Source organism: Rhynchophorus ferrugineus, unplaced genomic scaffold (assembly GCF_030347505.1).
Source record: "Rhynchophorus ferrugineus isolate W39M unplaced genomic scaffold, kcgeb_rfMv2 rfM4, whole genome shotgun sequence".
Lineage (NCBI taxonomy): Eukaryota > Metazoa > Arthropoda > Insecta > Coleoptera > Curculionidae > Rhynchophorus > Rhynchophorus ferrugineus.
Window position 1 is genome coordinate 19,129,857 of NW_027472583.1, and position 19,179 is coordinate 19,149,035.

Sequence of the window (19,179 nt, forward strand, 5' to 3'; positions counted from 1 at the left end):
AATGTAAAAACTATGTAATTTACTCCAATATTTCAGAAATTCAAAAAAAAACTTGGAAATAATAATGGCAGACATATCTGGGCTAATGTGAATAAATAAAAGCAGAATACACGCAGGCATATAATAGATTGAGAGTGAGCAACACACACGTGGACACAACTAGTATTAATGATAGTTTCCATAATGAATAATTAAAAATAATAATGACATGATTAATTAAATTATGTGGATAAATATAGTACAAAGCTGTAATTAAAAATAAAGCCAGGCGGATTTAATTAAAAAGAACGAAGAATGCTGAACGGTTGTTATCGATCGTGCTGCAATGAAATGATTTCTAATCGATACGACGGTCCGTTTCCTGAAATTTAATGTTTTAATAGTTGTCGGAAGAACGGACCGACATCGATGAATGAGGCGATCAGCGAAGTGGTGTAGGTGGTGGTGGGGACGAATGGCGACAAATGAGCCAGTCTGGCCCATTAGGCGGCTTTTTTCCTTGCGGTCGAGAGCCAGGAAATGGAACTTTGCCTAAGCATAAATTATGCAGCGTGTGTTACGTAATATTTTGCACTCTGTTTCCCGGCTTGTTTATTTTATTATTAATGGCTCTGCTTAAAATGTTAGTGGGGAACTGGATTGATAACTACTATAATATTCTCTCAGCAAAATACTATCAGTTTTTTCTTGGTGATCTTTGTCATATATTTGAAAAATTAATAAAAACTAGTGATCGAACCGTATGATCGAAATTCCACCATAATTTATTAAATTAGTCATGTTTCTCTTATAATAAAATAGAGAGAATTATTGAAAAATAATTATAATGTTACTAAAACATTTTCGCAGTGCTTTCAATATAAAATCAAAAATATATTTGATATATAATATTAATTGAAATAATAAATGTCTATATACTAAAACTTATTAAAATAACTAACCATTTAACTTTTAATAATAACTTTTAATGAAACTTTTAATAATTAATAAAGTATTGATCACTCTAAATTATTACACCACTGAACATTACAATAAAGTATCACAGGTTCAATTGTTTTCAGAACTATAACATCAGAGCATCAAATATAAATATACATATTTCTTTAGTTTTATGTAATAGACAAAAATATTGAATAATAAATTATGTCATACAGGCTTGTATATGAAAACGGAGAATGTTTGAATAAAATAATTTTGAAACCGATATTTGATTTAGCATTTATATTAAAACAATAACCAACCGACAGAAATATTTTCTTTTTTACAATTTACAGATGTATATTAAAGCAATGCATATACAACTATTAAATTAACTATTGATCTTTCCCAACTTAGGTGTATTAAGTAAATAATTAAAATAATTTATAGAAATTTCAATCAATAAAATGTCTTAATATTCATCAATGCCTTTATATGTACACAAATTTAGTGTTAATAATGCAGAATTTTTTCAATTTGTCCTGTGTGTTGTTCTATCTATGTATATTTCTATATTAATTTTATTTTAACTGCTGCATATTTTCATTACTTCATTTATGTACTCATGTAGTTTTTGTCTTTTATGAATAAATAAACGGGGCTGATTACTTATTTCACTCTTCGACCTCAGCCTTGCAGATATGTCATCTTGAATTTGTTTTCTATGGCTTTCGCTTATCTGCTTTCTACTTTGTCTTATGTCCATATTTTAAGACGTTATATTATACATAACCACTTTATAAAGAGGTAGTATACGTAATTGTGAAAATTTTAGGTATACATAACCATAATTATTAATATAGGTAATACATTTTAATTTCTATCCGTCCGGTGGCAAAAAAACTGTTTTATAATAATTATGAAATACAACCATAGAGCAATATATATGAAGTGTTAACTTAATACTAATAACTTCAGAATTGTTTTGCGTGGTCTCAGCAGGAATGCCCTGAGAACGTCATTTCGCTATATTTCATTGGTTAGTTTAAATTGCCATTACAAGAACCTACAAAGAAAATATTGTATTAGGAAAGCATTTCATTGGTTGAGGATTTCATACGCATCACGTTACCCAGAGGTATTATACATATAAATATATATATATATATATATATATATATATATATATATATATATATATATAATTGAAATTAAATTGGTCAGTAGAATAGGACGTCAGAACTAAATGTAATTTTTCAAAACAATTTATTAAAACGAATATAAAATATCAAAAAGCTAAAATCTATAGCCCTGTTCCTTTTTTCATATTTCTTTAGTGCTATTAATTTAAATAAGATGTATTAAAGTTTCTATCTTTTTGTTTTCTTATACTGATATAGCAGCACAGCTGAAAGTCTGTGTCTGTTAATATTTTACTTACTTGTTCAACACAAAAATGTATTGAGGCAAGTTACAACGTTGTTGTGAAAATTGTGGAATGGATAATTAAAACGGTTAAATTGTAACAAAAACTTTTCATTTAGTATATTCACATTTACCTTCAATATAATTTTACCATCGCCCAATTTGGACACATTTTGGTTTTAAAGTTTGGGTAATATTTTCATGATTTCTTATGTTGTATTTCTGTAAATAACGATATATATGAATGCAAATGCCCTATATAAATAATTGTATACTTACACACACATCGTTAATCTAGCTGACTTGGGTTGTTTCTTCCAAGGAAAACGAAGTGTGTTTTTAATTTCCGCACATACGCTAGATAAACAACACTTTTGAGAATAAAGATACATTATAATCAAATAATAATGACTTTAATTAAGGCACAAAAAATTTTGATCGCACTCAATGTCAGAGACACAAAAATATCAAATATAATCAAACCATAGAAACAAACAATCGGGTTATATAAATTAGCCAATCAAATGCGTTTGTACAGAAATTAAGATGAACCAATCAAAAAGTGGTCTCAGAACCAGCATTGGTTGGACCACGAAAAACAATTCGTCGGTTTCGCCTATTTAAGTAAAGCCTCTGTATATTCTCTATGGTTTAAATATGTTGAATATACTCTATGAATACAACCAACCAATGTGTTAACCAGTTGGAATAATACGCAACTGTCAAAGTCGTTGGGTGGTTCAACACTTCTGGTTGGTGTTGCTAGATTCATTTAAATTGAGTGGCTGATTATTATACTTGTCTCTACGGAAATCGTATTAAAAATATTTATAATTTAAATAAAAGTATTTTTAGAACATTTCTATCTCATTTTGTTATTGTCGTAGTTATACTAAAAAGAATGAAATACTATCTTTACAATATTGTATGACCATTTACAAACTGCTAGAGACATTGGACGGTGGCAATCACCTGCTAGACATTTTTCCATGTGAACATTTTGATTTTATCCCCAAATCTCATGAAGCTTAAATCATAGTGACTTAGTAGTATTCAAAATTTTAAAAATGTTTTGAAGTGGTAACAAAACATGTTTGAGTGGCATCTACTTAAAATTTCAGTTATATCACTATATATTATAGATTATAATTTTTTGAAGTTTGGAGGTTTTAAAATATAACAAATATAAATTAATAAAAACAAATGGGAGTTAAGAACAAGTTAATAACAAACGAAAATATCACCTAGTATTTCATATTTTCCTATTATTATAAATTTTCAAAATTTTAAGCATAATCCTATAAAGTTAATTGCAAAACCAAATTATTTTTCAAATATGTTAGTAATATGAAAAATATTATAACCATAACAACTTCATATTAAATCTATAATTCATAACTTAACATTTAACCAAAATATGTTTTCCACAAAATACACTAATTATTCCTTTTCTCTCTGTACCTATTTTCCAACAAAACGAGGGAATGCGAATTCATACGATAAATATTAGATTTTCCGACCTTTTTGCTGGTTCTGTTTATACCTCATCCTTTTATGTTTCTTTTTTTTTGTGTTCCAGGAGTAAATATATCGTAAAAGAAGAAAGAATTGGATACACTGTCTTTATGTGGCTTATAATAAAGTCATTTTCGGCTAAGGACGTCGGAACTTACAATTGCGTATCGACCAATTCTTTGGGGAAGGCAGAGGGAACTTTACGTCTTTATGGTAAGTCCTGATATAGGAACAAATGAAAGTCCCCTAAAAATTAATTCAAAATATATTTTTGTAATCTTGCTGATTATTAGTATGATTTTTTTATTATAATTTATATGTATCGTTTCTCTTCTCTGTATTTTAAACATTGCTTCCATATTTGTGTTGGAAGATATAAAAGTACCAATATACACACGCGCATAACTTCAGAAATACTGTAGCAAACCATCTTTTAAAGTCTCTTTTTACCAACTATATACGACCTACTATTTAACGTGGGATCATTTTCCTTGTCGGATTTTGCACCCTTGTCTAGGACAATCACAAATATTAAACAATCACAAACATACATTTACGACCATACGCCAGCAGGATACGAAATGAAGCCGGCTCATTTTTTGTATTGGTCGTTATAGTCAGCGCTACCCTGCAATATTCCTGGATGTCTCACAAGCTTTTGATCGGGTTTGGCATTTAGGATTAATCTGTAAGATGAGCAAGTTGTTATCGCGTAACTATCGTGAGTTGCAGAAGTCATATCTTTTCTGAAGAAAATTTAGAGTATTGCACAAAATGGCGTTCTCGACATTTAAAACTCTGTCGACTACAGTTCCACAAGGTAGCGTCTGAGGACCTCTCCTATATTTGCACTACACTGCTGACATTCCATCAACAAAAGAAAAACTAATTGGAACCTTTTCCAGCGACACAATTATTATGGCAAACGACATATCTCTGCCTAGGGTAGTAGAAAAAGTACAAGTGGCAGTCAACAAAATCTACAAATGGACGAATGAATGAAAAATTCAACTTAATAGCTCCAAATCTGTCCACGTTAATTTTGAATTGCAGCGAAATAATAAAAACTTAATTATATCACTCAATGGAATCCTCAAGCAGAATCAGCTAAAAACATCTTGGAATCCATCTTGATGGTAGATTAAATTGGAAACATCATGACAAAAAGAAAAACACATTACAACCAAAATAAAACAACTATACTGGTAAGTCGAAAGAAACTCTCAACTTGATCTAAAATCAAGGAGGTGGATTTATAAGACAATTTGGACCTATGGGGTGCAAATATGGGGTTGCATTAAAAATTCATCTAGTCAACTAGTCATCCAACAATGTTAAAACAAGGTTCTTCGATTGATTACCAATGCCTATCGCTACGTAACCAACGAAGAACTGCACAGTGATCTGGAAATCAAATACATTTGCAAAGTTATCCAAGATTTCGCCTTGAAACACGAAAGAAGATTACTAAATCATACTAACGTGGAAGCAATACAACTGCTGGACAACGCGCAGGATGTCAGGAGATTGAAGCGAGCCAAACCATACGAACTTATATAAAGTATATAATTTATTGAAAACAGTTTTGTCTATATTAGGAAGTAGGAATTAAGAAAATAAATAGAAATTTCTAGAGCCAGAAATTGAAATTTGTAATCAGATTAGTAACATTTTTGGCATTATTGCAGTGATTTTTAAACATTCTAATAAAATTCGGATTTTTTGATATCAAAAGAGCCAGAGATCTGAGGCAGTCAAATCTGTCAAGTAAGTGGGATGCTGAATCAACTCATTACTTTATTTTCTGATCATCATCAACAATATTACTTTTTCATTCCACAAAACACACAATATGGATGGGATTTCATACGAGATTATGTTGAAATAATGAAATATGTGTAGCAATCTAAATAATGGCATTATAATGTACATTTACGACGAATGTCTAGAAAGTAATATTACGAAATGAGAAATTCAATATATACGTTTCAATTTAAAAGATAATAAATGTATTTTTCCTAACAGCAAAACCATAAATATGCATTATATTGATTGTGTACTCTAATAAAATTAAACGTTGCAAAATATAGCGCTGGCCACGAAACGGTTAAATATTACGAAACTTGGCGAAAGAACAATTTTTCCTAATTTCTCTCGGAAAAATACGCCAACAACTAATAAAACAAGCGCTGTTAGGTCTGCTCTTTTTATTTTCTTCCGGATATTCAATCTCACCGAGTGGGTCTCGCTGCGTGTTATTTAATTAAAAAGAAATCTCTTCCCGTTCACTTTGAACTTTTGACCGATTACGATATTTTATACCGAAAGTTTTATCTTTGTTGTTGACGGAAAATGCAGGAAACTTACAGCTAATAATGGAGTTTTTATTATTTGCATTTATAAAGGTTTTTTCATGGAAAACTGAGCTTATTCGTTAGGCATTATAAAGAGAATTTTATACTTAATGTGATTACGCATCCTATTATATGTACTCTAAATTTACGAAAAAAATAGGTTAAAAAATCTATGAAATATTTTAGTATAAAATTTTATATATGTGCAAAAATTATCTTTGTTTTTTTGTTCAAAATATAACTTTCATAACGAATAATATTCAACATTTTAATAAAAAAATATAAATTAATACAATATACTGTATTTCCGGCTTGGTTGGCAAAGTAGTAAAGGCAATTCGACGGTCCATCTACTGTTGCGATAGTCGCGGGTTCGAATCTTGCTGGGGCATTGTCGTAAATTTATGTTTTTGGTTGTTTAACATTTGTTATTGTCCTTATGCAATAGTGTAAAATCCGACAAGGAAAATGATCCCAATCACGCCAGTAACCAGGCTCGGTAAGACCGGATGTCTTCTGGGGTGATTTCTAAGTTAGTAACTCGCCAGTCAGTAGGCTTAATGCCGAGAACCGTGGTTCGGAGCCCACGTTAAACAGTAGGTCCAGTCTAGATAAACCCTCGTTAGTAAAAAGGAAGATTTAAGATATAAAGAAAATTAAAATAAAAGAATCAATAGTCTATTAGTAATAATATTTACTGTATTTCACGTTTATTTACTTATTTTTAATATTACTACTGTTTTAATTTACTATTCTTCACATACAACTGAACCAAAAGGCAATGAAACAATTATTTTATTATCTTGAATATATAATTCACAAAAAAAAACGTATAATATAATAACTTCTGTACGCGATAAAACATTTACTTTGGACCAACAGGCTCGTAAAACGAGTCGTCAAACGTTTGCCTCAAGCTGTCGATTAGCTTAGTGATACTGGCGTCAGATGTGAGTTCGTCTTTTTCATTTTTCAACATGGCGCGTTGTTTTTCTCGTAAAACCAAACGCCGTTGATGATCCGAGAATACTTTAACCATGGCGTTGTTTGATAGTTGGGCCATTTCCTTGGATAGAAAGCTAGACTTTTTTACGGCTTGTTGCAAGTGTGGTCCCTCTATGAAATCAGCCACGATGTGGTTTTCAAAATTATTTAACTCTGTAATAAAATATAAATAAGTTTGTTTTAGGCGCAATATAATAATTATATAATAGATGCAGCATAAAAAATGCTGACTAACTAGAATTTATTTAAGGAAAGTTAGGTACTTGCATGTTCTCTAACCACATTTTGATATTAAAAGGAGATTTATTGAGAAAAACTATCGATCATATTTGATAATGTGTACGAGGGTCACTATTTATATTTCGGGAATAGGAAAAAAACACATAGTTAAGCTGCGAATATATTTTTATTGTTTTTCAAAGTACTCGCCACGATGGTCGATAAACTTTTGCATACTCTTAAATCAATTTTTAAACCATTTATTCCATTCCGAATGAGGTATCTTCAAAACATGATTTTCGAACGCTTCAATAGCTTCTTCGGGCGATGAGTCATTTGGTGCCAAATTAAGGCAGTACGGCGGATGACCACGACGTCTCTTGTTTGTTTTCCTTATTTCACCGAAGACTTCTGGCAAACAAATGGTCCTCTGGAGGCACTGTTGCAATATGACCAGTTTTCCCGAATTAAAAGGCCACCATTTTCTTTAAGTGCTTCGTGCGCGAACAACTTTTGTTGGATTTGGTTATCTTGGAACACCCATTCAGTCGAATGCTGGTTACTTTCGGGCTCATATGAATATATCCATGATTCGTCACCTGTCACCTGTGATTTTATAGTCGTCTTTCGAAGCACCAATCGACTCGAGTCTTTTTTTGAGGGATTGTCAAATTGTGTGGCATCTAACGCGAACATAACTTTCGCACAACTAATGGATGGAATCGTCAGATGGACTCACATGACGACAGTGTTGACAATTCCCGAAATATAAATAGTATCCCTAGATGGCTCCTCTTGACTAACCTCTGATTCTTTGTGCTTAAAATTCGCATAGTTGATTCACTCTTTATCGCAAGTCAGAATATGCCATAGAAAACTTTTATATTTTTCAAACAAATCAAGTGCGAACCATTTTCACTTCTTTTGGATGGGTACCATCGCATTTAAACTCTTGGAGTCAGTTGTTTCATCATTTGCTAACTTGCCTCCTTTAAACTTTTGAACTAAATGTTCGTCCAATAAGTCCTAAAATTCGTTGTCTTCGAACATGTTCGTCCGCCAGACAGTTGTTTATCACTGATATCAAAATAATCACTTTTAAATAATCGAAATCAAAACCAATAACACAGATATGACGAAGTATCATCGTCATAAGTTTCTAAAATGAATGTGTTTTATGGTCCTCGGCAACAAAGTTCTCCAAATCAAAGAACAAAATTAATGAATATTGAAAATATGTTTTCGAGCTCTAAAGGATTGTTGTCGTTTTGTAACTCAATAACTCAATAATATTAAATGGAAAGAGAAATTTAATATTTCAGTTAGGACATTTAACAGTTCTTAACATTGATACTTCGCATTTTCACCAAGAGATATCACTGGTCAAAGAACATGTCTAGCGACCAGTCTCGACGTCCCCATAGATTATATACACCCACAAAGGAACTAACGGTCCGTTGATATAAAAAATCTTTAACATCTTCATATCCTTAATATTATAAGCTAAATAAGTTAATGTTATTATTATTTTTAGTTTTAAACATATTTGGCATCAGATGTTTTTGTTTAAATATTCTTTGAATAAACAACAAATATAGCTCATGATATTACTTTTTTAGTATTGCTAGAGTGACCTGCCAAATATTTCTGAATCATTCGGTTGTCACTGACAAAAAAGTTGGGTCACCTTACTCTATTAAACACTGTATATCCTGTAGCATACTGTATCATATACTATATCACATACCGTTGCTTTTAATCATGATAGGTTCTTCTTTGTTCAAATCCACTTGTTCATTTTGAAATTTATCGCCGGGAGGAACTGTAACTTCTAGAGGTTCACTGGACCGACCACCATGCTGATCACGAACCATCTGCGATAACTTATGGCAAACGTCTTCGACAGCGTCGATTTGTCGCCTAATGCACCGTAACTTTATACCCTTATTGAAGTCCAAATTTTGTAATATCTTCTCGGTTATTAAGCAATCATCATTTGTGCCTGCACGATGAGAAACAAAGAGATATAATGTTGGGCTCGAAATGAAATAGGTACATTTATGCGCATATATACGAAGGCTGAACGTACAATTCGATTGGTTTTCTATGGTAATTTCAGCAATTTTGCAATTAAAACCAGCTAAATCATTTAAGATACTCACATATTTCATCGGGTTTGTTAATATCGGCATCGATCGGTGCACCAGCTGTAGTTTTATCGTGTCGTGGATAGTTCAGTGGGTTTTGATCTCCGGTCTCATTAATTTTATGGCATGATTCGATATTGACGATGTTATCGAGATGGATCTCGATCTCCTTGAGCGTGTCTTCGATTTTCGGAAATTCGGGAAAGAGTTGATCCATTTCTTTGATGCGTTCACGCATTTTGTCACTGTCTAGCGAATATTTTGACACTAAAACAATAATGAAAAATATCATATAGTACACTATTTTATTATAAATAACCCTAATTTATAAATATGATATTTCATCATATTATTGGAGTTCATTCATTAATTTTTAAAAAAGATTTATTGAATAGAAAAATATTCCTCGATATCGTTCTATATAACTTTTTCTCATCTCTCTTTCTCTCATATTTTTGGCTCAAAATTACGTTTTCAATCAATTCATGTTGTATTCAATTCATCGCAATGGGTCTTGTAATTCCTCGTGTTAGAACTCTTTTGGTTCCTCAAAATGGTTGGTTCTTTGTCATTGACATCAAAATGTGTCACTCATAGCAAGGTAATGAGTATGGAAAATTCATTTGTGAGAGGTCAAGAGTTTAACATCTGTATTCATTGAATAGCTCAGCAATACGAAATGGAAAACGGTTAGGTTAGGTTGTTTAACAATATTGCATTTTATAACACCTCGAAAAGCATTAGCTTATTGCATAATACATGCAAGCACCTAATACGTTTTTATACACATATTTATATAATGACTACATTAGTTTCGTTTCTGATTTGGAATATATCAAATGCAATCAGTCATATATAGCACTAGAAAATTTTTTTAATTCAGAATAGTAATTTTTGAAGCCTCTAAATCAATTTCTGCAAGTTTTATATAAAACATAATCGCTGTGAAGTGATCATCATAGGGCAACTGTAAACTGTTTCTAACAAGTGAATTAAAATACTGCCTGTAAAGTAATTAAAGTAAAACTATTTATTCATACGAAACAAAATGTTTCATTTTTATATTTATTATTATTTTTATTTATTAGTTTTTATGTTTATATTTAATATTCCCAAAGACTGGAAAGTTACCAAATGAAATAAAATCCTATAGACCTATATCACTGCTTCCAGTAATATCTAAAGTTTTTGAAAAACTGCTGTTGAAAATAATAAAACCGATCATAGAGAGAAAAAACCTAATACCAACACACCACTTTGGGTTTATTAACAAACATTCAACAATTGACCAGGTCGACAGAATAACAGATGTTATTGAAAAGGCCTACTAAAGTAAAAAGTATGCTTAACCATATTCTTAGATGCAGCATAAGCCTTCGATAAGGTTTGGCATGAAGACCTCATTCATGAACTACAGAACATGTTACCAAAACAAAACACCGAACTACTAAAATCTTACATTACAGCAAGAATATTTAGAGTTAAACAAGAAGAATCTTACTCTACAATAAAAGAAGCTAAAGCAGGTGTACCACAAGGAAGTGTACTAGGGCCAATGCTTTATCTGCTTTACAGTTGTGATATTACACAAATAAAGAATATTACAATGGCGACATTTACTGATGATACTGCGATTATAGCCGTCGGAGACAATAGTGAAGAAGCCACTCCAAAATTACAACAGGCAAGTGACAATATACATAATTGGACACAAGCTTGGAAAATAAAAATTGACGGAAGTAAATCTGTGTATGTGTAGTTCATCTACAATCAGACCATACAAGCCCCAATAACATTAAGTAATACTATCATTTCATATAGCAACAACGCTAAATACCTCGGAATGAATCTTGATCCAAAACCTTGCTGGAAGGAACATATAAAGAAGAAAAGAAAAGAACTGGAATTGAAATATAGGAAAATGTATTGGTTAATTGGAAGAACATCACAATTATCGGTACATAATAAATTGTTAATATATAAGCAAATACTGAAACCTATATGGACATACGGAGTTCAATAGGTAGATAGCCCTGTAGTATTTGGGTGCGTCCGTAATACCTCTCAAGACTTTGTTCTGAAAAATTTGTATTTTGTTTATGTTGCTCTTTGCAGAACATCCCCATATGTTCTGCAAAGAGTAACTACTATATAACCCAGATATATAGGTGCCACCACTGTAAACATTCACAGAACATGAATCAAAAATCATTTTGATGCATTTACAAGCCACCGTGGATTTAGCGAAACAATTTTTTTGTTTTTAATAGCACTAGGTAGTGTTTTAATGAAACATTATTTTTGCTGAGAAAAATACTGTTGAGCTTCAATAACAGCTTAATAAACATTATAGTGGCTCTGTACCAAAGATGCACTGAAAGTCCAAAATCGGCAATTACAAAAAGTACAAACAAAGTGTGAAGACCATACAGTTACGTTGCTTTATATAGCTCACACCTTAAGAAGTTGCTGTTAGAATTACGTGCCAATTTAAGCATGTGCAAGTTTGTTTTGAATACTCAAATACTATACCAAACAACGCTTTAGACTGCTCTATTGCCATGAAGCGAAACAAGAAAGAATATTTCTTCGATTAATATATCCGTTACAACCAACGATGGTTAAATTGAATGAATTATACTTTGCACTGATTCCTCAATATACGCAATCCTCGGATCTGTTCTTCAGCGAGAACTGGATTGCGAGCCTTAAGAAGGTAGTCCAGGAGAATTTGGTTTGACTGAAAAAGAAATTAACTAAACTGAGGCATACTTTCAAAGGATATCGGAAATTGTTTTAGAATGGAGTACTAAGAAGTTGTAATGAACATATAATTCTGTAACAATCAATACAATGGAATAAGGTCGAATTACTAAGAGGAATTTCTCTCATTTATATCGAAAAATTATTAAATGATCACAAACTACATGAAAGTAGTCGTGGTGGTGTTATTTGTGGGAAAATAGAAAGATATTTAACACAAAGAGCCAATCAAGTTTGTCAAAAAAGTACGCCTTCTGTTCAAAGGCACATTTTGATTGAAAATTAGTTATCTCGGTGGGGTATCGCCCTCTTCAACTGAAATTATCTTCGTTGAACTGAAGCAAATGTTGACTGAAGATCATCATTTAATGTGCCGATTAAATCTTAATTTATAAAAGTTAGATATATGAATTTTGAATTTAAACATGGCATCATCTCACAAGGCTGTCGCGAAAGCCAAATATCACAAAACTAATTATAAAACAAATTCACTCGACATGGCCTTCTCCAACTTACTTTTCTTTGCGAAATATAAAATCACTTTGAGATGCTAATACATACAAAATTCATGGCGTGAGGTGCAGCCAATTCCGAAAAATGCATTTAAATTTTCTTATCTCTGATATCTGAGATATATTTGTTTCAGACATAATCAACTTGAAATACGAAAAAATATATTTAAATAACAAATAAACATTTTATATTCTGTTGATTAATTCTCGGAATTTTTTTTTGGAAGAGCATTTCTTACCGTTTAATAAAATATGATTAGACATTATCTAAAATACATAGAGAAACTTAATTGAATATGGTAAACTTGATGAAAGAGTTTTAAACTCTTTAACAAAAATTCAATAATACCGATGTAACTATTTTTAAATAATTTACTACACAGGAAATATAAGAAATAATAAATTATATATAAATCGAAATGATTTAAGGTAATTAAAGATTTTTTGGTGAAGGTAACATCTTAATATTAGCGTTGGGAACTATCGACTGAAAACGATAGAAGCAGTGGACACTGGCAAAACAGACCAACTAGTCGATGGTAAAAAAACTAGCGACTGGAAATAATAATTACTATTTCTGTCGTATGCACACTTCGATTATTTTTCCATTCGTGATAACAGATGAAGATATACAGATGGAATAATAATCCCTAATATATTTAATCATATTTTTATACTCCGAAAGTAATAATGACATAATATAATAAAAGTAACTGGTTTATTTCTAATTCCAACATGCGCTTACTAATTTTTTTCGATCGTGTAATAGGTGAGACGGAGATGTACTTATTTCTTTTCAAACTTTTCGAGATAATTGCTGTAATGTATTACCTTCAAAATAACAGTTTTATTGTAGATTATCTAAAATTATTTTTATATATATTTGACTTGATTGTAAAGATGAGCGAGTAATGTACCACTAAATATTTTAATCGTATTTTCACAATCAATCTTTATCAAAAATACCTTAAATACCTTTTACCTTATTACATTAATAAATAATCTTGAATAATAGAGTTTCAAATGTTACTATATTAATGTACAGTATATTTTTATTTACAACATTACTACAAACAAAATATAATACCATGTAGCTTAAATTCGGCACAATATTTTCTGCTTCTCGACTAAGACGACAATAGCAGAACAAAGAAATCTGTAGAATGAAACTAGTAGGTCCGAAAATAGTAACTGAAAGTACACGACTGAAACAATCGATATTAACAGTCGATAGTTCTCAAAGCCCCATAATTTAATTTTGATTTTTTAACGACTAAATGGTGAAGGTAATTTTACTCTAAATAATTCAGTTGTTCGTAAAAATCCAACAATTATCGAAAATTGATTCAGTACAATTACATTAATTTTCTATAGTTGAAACTGACCTTTTAATCAAAAATACTCCAATCAACTTTTCGATGCAGACATATTTCGACAAATTTAAATTAACTTACCTTCTTTTAAGTTGTTCCCACTGGTTTCCTTATCGTCGAGTTTCTGGCCGATTTCGTGAGGATATTTCTCGTTCTCGTACAGCACCTCCACATTTCCGATCTGAGTGAAGCAGTCGTTGACGCTCCTGTACGGCGTCTTACTCTTAATTGAGTATTTCTTCTGCAATTGTTTTAGTTTCTCGTTAAGAGCCGAAAGCGTTGACGCTTTCGTTGGTCGCTTTTTAGATCTGGGCGTCGCAATTTTAGTTACTGTTTTCGTTATTTTCTCTTTTCTTGGTCTAGGCGATTTTAAGGGCAACTTGGTCGAGGTAGCTTTCTCTGGTGGACGTTCGATTTCTTTCGCGGTCTTTTCAGTGAGCACTTCCCTACTGACTTTGGGTAACGATTTTTTCGGTTTTATTTTGTTTTTGCATTGCACAATAGCTCTGTCTGCGCCAATATTAAACTGAAATAAAATTTATTTAATTACGAGTTACATATAGTGTAAAAGTGTCATATAGTTACATCTATAATCAGTTTTTAAAATGTTTGTCAATATAAAATAGCAATACTGCCAAAAATATTTGAAATACCTACGTAATGAGATTACTGACCACTTTATAGAAAAAAGCGATTTTTTCTAGATCAATACGTCCAAATGAAAATTGTTGAAAAGCGAAAAGAATGTTGTATAATATAGTAAGTGGAATATTCATGAACTGTGTTGCGTATGTATTTTGAAACTGTTCAAAAATTTCCAAAAGAAAAGGATAATATCCAGAAATTGTGTTCAAAATATATACAATAACCATTATTTGAGCATTATAAGTGTTTTGTTTGAAGAAATTTTGTCACTCAGGAGTGGTCTTTTACCTTGGTGGTGGTTTTAAATTATTGGTAAAAGGGCTAAAGGCTAGCCCTTTTACCAATAAGATACAATACTAAATAATATACATATGAGATAATGTTTACATTTAAATTCAAAAATTTGATTCATATCATTTTATATTCACCGTGATATAAATTCATCAGATTAAGGTCTTTTGCACTTTTTCGATGGGGCAAATTAAATTTAATTCAAAAAAGGTTTTGAAGACCTATCCAGTAATAAAATGTACAAATGGTTTGAAGACTGGAAAATAAGTTGACATAAATGCATTTGAAATATATTTGGAAAAATATAACCACATGCGTTTTATTTGAAAAGTGTAGTTATGTTTATATGACAATTTTATAGCGAGCTATAGCAACAGTATAGTGATTATCAAAAGTGATATTTAAATCATTATTCTCATAAAGCTTAGTAAATGGTGAATGCGGCAGAAGTAATGCCAAATATCTATAAACCATCTGCAACGGAGTATGTAATCTTAATTATCCATTAAGAACAAATAATTACTTTGTATAGCAATTCTAATTCAATAATAAATTCACTAAATAATATATAAAATCAGTTATCGAGTAATAAGTCTAATAAAAAATTGTAAAATTAGACATTAAGGATCTCAGGAAGAAACAAGTCAAGAATAGCTAGCTAGCTAGCAAAATGTAGACAAAATAGTGGTTATGTAGATTTAGGAACCCAGATTAGGGGTGTTGGCCACCGAAAAAGTATCGATATTTAGGAGAAAAAAATATCGATATAGTTTTTGCAAAAGTATAAAAAATATCGATATTTTACAAAAAATATGTCGATATTTTCAAAAAAGTATATCGACATTTTGAAGAAAAAATAAAAACAGTGAAATATTATGATGGGTCTTTAAAATAAAGTATAAAAATTCACCAAACAATTAAAATTATGTACCGATTTTAAAGGTTTATTAAAAGTTATACTTAATATATTTTGAATAAATATCGAAAAATATCAGTTAAAAAAATTATCGATGCGTCGATATATCCGACATCTATATCGATATTTTTTCTGCACCTCTAGCCCAAATCAAGAAAAAACATATTAGATAGCTTCAGAAGCTGAATATGTCCGTCTAACATTAAACTTATTCAGGCTCTTTCGATGATTCTGTTAGCCGAGCGCGAGTGCGAAATGGTGCGGTTTTATTTGACATCCGAGCTGATTTTAGTGAGCTTTTAACTTTGTAGTGGACATAATTATGCAAAAAGTATATAAAAGGGGATATGAGATTCAGAATGATGCCAGAACCAATCTAAATTCGCTGATATAGATGTGGACAATTCTTCACTATAGAGAGTTCAAGTTCAACTTAATCTCAGTCGCATCTAAGATTATGCCTATAAAAAAAAGTAAATAAAAGGAAATATTAGAAACAATACAAAAATCTGGCAACTTGAAATGCTTTTCCAATTATTTTATGTGGCTCCGAGAATTGGACATTGTTGCATTCTGGTATCTGTAAGTTTAGATACTTTCAAATATGATGGTTAATGCAAATCCTATATGTTTATTCCAGATCGTATTGACATGAAGTTACTCGATTAAAACGCGGCAATCAGTCCACATATAAGGAACAAATTCAATGTCGCAGATTGCAATAGCTTGTACCTGTCTGTCGAATGAAATATGAATGAACACCTCACAGGCTTCTGTGACGAAATTGAGTTTTTGGATTGGAAATGCAATGAACAGCTCCAAAAAAAAACATAGACTACGGTTTAAAAAGGTAATCTGAAAAATAGGAGACTAATATTTTTGACAATATTAATATTCGTTAACACTGGCGAAATTCGGTATAGAATGTTTCTGAATATTAATAATAATGCCTGCGGAACCCTCTGCAGCGTATTGGTTGAAAAATAGCCATCTTACTCGATAATCTGCAATAAATTGATAATGATGCCTTCCAGATTTCCAAATAGTTCATAAATAATTCAATAGAGATAGTCGAGACTCCATGATTTATTCTTAACAAGTCTCTTTAAAAACATATCTGCTACCTATTGTACCTATTGAAGAAATTATAATTTGACACTTTTAATGAAATTACCGATACTAATTTGATAGTTTAAGCTATTGTGTAAACAAACGGAAAAAAATACTTATATAGATCATATTGTTAGATGATTACTATAACTTAAATATAGGATAGCTGATTGAAATAATATTCTAATATGAATATAGTACAAATTATGAAATGAAATAAAGATATTTATTAAGTGGTATGACCAGAGACACACGAAATAATTTTTAAATTCTTACTGTTAAATAAGATGATGCTGAAAACATCTTAATAGCTTAGTCTAGACTAGTTATGAAGACACAATGAACACTGTTTCTAATTTTGTAAATACTAATTAATAAAAGACTATACTACTAGACTAAAAGAATAAAATAAAGTACTTTCGAGTTTCACCTTAATTTGTATACTTTTTTATCTTACTATTTTCTTATTTTTGCCTAAAGAACTATAGATATACAAACTATAAAATGCGGTATGACTACAGACCCACGAAATATTTTTTAAAATTCGTACAGTTAAATAAGGTGATCTTATAAAATATACGTCAACAATGTTCAAATCTTTTATGAAATATAAGAATTGAGTTTTATGAAATATTTAAATACTGACCGGCAACTCTAAAGTGATTGTTTCAACATAATTCGGTTCCTTTCTTGCTCTGGGATACATATAGTGAATCTCTGACAAACTGCTGGATAGCGTGACGGCATCCGGAGTATTGGCCTTCTTGTAATACACCTGTCTAAATTCTTGAAAGTTTTTCTGACGCTGCACGGAATCTCGCGTAGGTTTGACGACAATGCTTTGGTGGGTGTTCTCCTTGAAACGGATCTTCTTCACTTTGACGATGCCCTGCAACACACTGCTCTGCGATATCGCATTTTTGCGATTCATGTTCCACCAAACTAGCTTATTTTAATGCGTTTCTAATAAAATTAGTTTTATTGTCATCGTGACACTGGAATTTTTCCGATGTCACCGGACTGTCAACGGCGAGCTTTTAACTGACCGTTTGTTTTTTTTTCTGTTGCAGAGATCAAGCTGAATCCAGTTTCGACGTATGACAGCCATTCGGAAATAGTCGGAGGTAAAGTTAATGGCCATGAAACGACTGGAAAAAAGTTTGGATGCGAGCTGATGGGTTGTCAATCAGAGCGCGAAATTATATGTATAAACGAGTTTTAATTAAGTTTCGAAGTTCATTATGACTTATAGTTATATTATCTGACTTGATAAATAATAATTAGTCAATATGATTTAACATTTTTCCAAAACAATATTTGAAGTAAATTAACAATGAAAAGGCTCGACTTTATTTATATCAATAAAATATTTTGCCTATATGTATCAATTGAAGAATTATGGCGAACTATTCAGGTAGCTGTTGAAAACTGTTTGTTTACTTCAATATAAGAAATTAATCGAGTACTTAGAACCTAGCTTGACACGATTTACACCCGATTTTATATACATTATTTTATAAAATTAAATATACTTTCGTTTTTATTGAAACTATTTCACTCTAACTCCAACGCAACTTGAATTAAATAGAAAAATGGTTTAACCGGCGGGGAATAAAGGCAAACCAAACTAAGTCCACTCATACTATTTACATTTGCAAAATTTTTAGGCCTCTACTTGGATCGTAGATTAAATTGGCAGAAGCATATCTGGACCAATCCTTAAATTTACAAAAACCAAAAAATTCGACAGCAAACTATGGTGCTTTGGTAATATCTCGCCACTCAAAGCCATCATTAAGTGGATCTGAGCACATAGCATTCACATATCAGAAATTGCAAACAATAGTAATATTGAACCGTCTTCAAAGCATGGGGAACGAGTACATTTATCTAGATCTTAATATGAGAACTGTGCAGCAGGAAATAAGTTAAACCAGCACATAATACCAGAAGAGGCTTACGCATGACATACAAACGAGCTGGGCC

At 31.2% G+C, this 19,179-nt stretch overlaps 2 protein-coding genes across 3 annotated transcripts in view; one reads left to right on the forward strand and one right to left on the reverse strand.

Annotated features, from left to right (window-relative positions):
- Positions 1-19,179, forward strand: part of LOC143195892 (lachesin) — a 266,563-nt gene that overhangs the window by 242,204 nt on the left and 5,180 nt on the right. For both annotated transcript variants that reach the window (XM_076403404.1, XM_076403405.1), the window contains exons 7-8: positions 3,923-4,071; positions 18,264-18,317. In XM_076403404.1, the coding sequence (XP_076259519.1) occupies positions 3,923-4,071; positions 18,264-18,317 (203 nt within the window). The remainder of the gene's footprint in view (positions 1-3,922; positions 4,072-18,263; positions 18,318-19,179) is intronic.
- Positions 7,015-18,217, reverse strand: LOC143195460 (uncharacterized). Its single transcript, XM_076402576.1, has 5 exons — positions 17,840-18,217; positions 14,313-14,757; positions 9,599-9,850; positions 9,184-9,438; positions 7,015-7,370 (listed from the first exon to the last, which is right to left on the reverse strand). Exons 1-5 carry the CDS (start codon positions 18,122-18,124, stop codon positions 7,078-7,080), a joined length of 1,530 nt encoding a protein of 509 aa, XP_076258691.1. The 5' UTR covers positions 18,125-18,217; the 3' UTR covers positions 7,015-7,077.

Excerpts from the sequence above, each read along its gene's own strand:
- LOC143195460 (XM_076402576.1), bottom strand. The coding sequence starts at position 18,124 with ATGAATCGCAAAAATGCGATATCGCAGAGCAGTGTGTTGCAGGGCATC. Across the intron at positions 14,758-17,839 it reads CAATCACTTTAGAGTTGCCG|TTTAATATTGGCGCAGACAG; the intron begins GTCAGTATTTAA and ends ATTTTATTTCAG. Across the intron at positions 7,371-9,183 it reads TATCATGATTAAAAGCAACG|AGTTAAATAATTTTGAAAAC; the intron begins GTATGTGATATA and ends ATTTTATTACAG.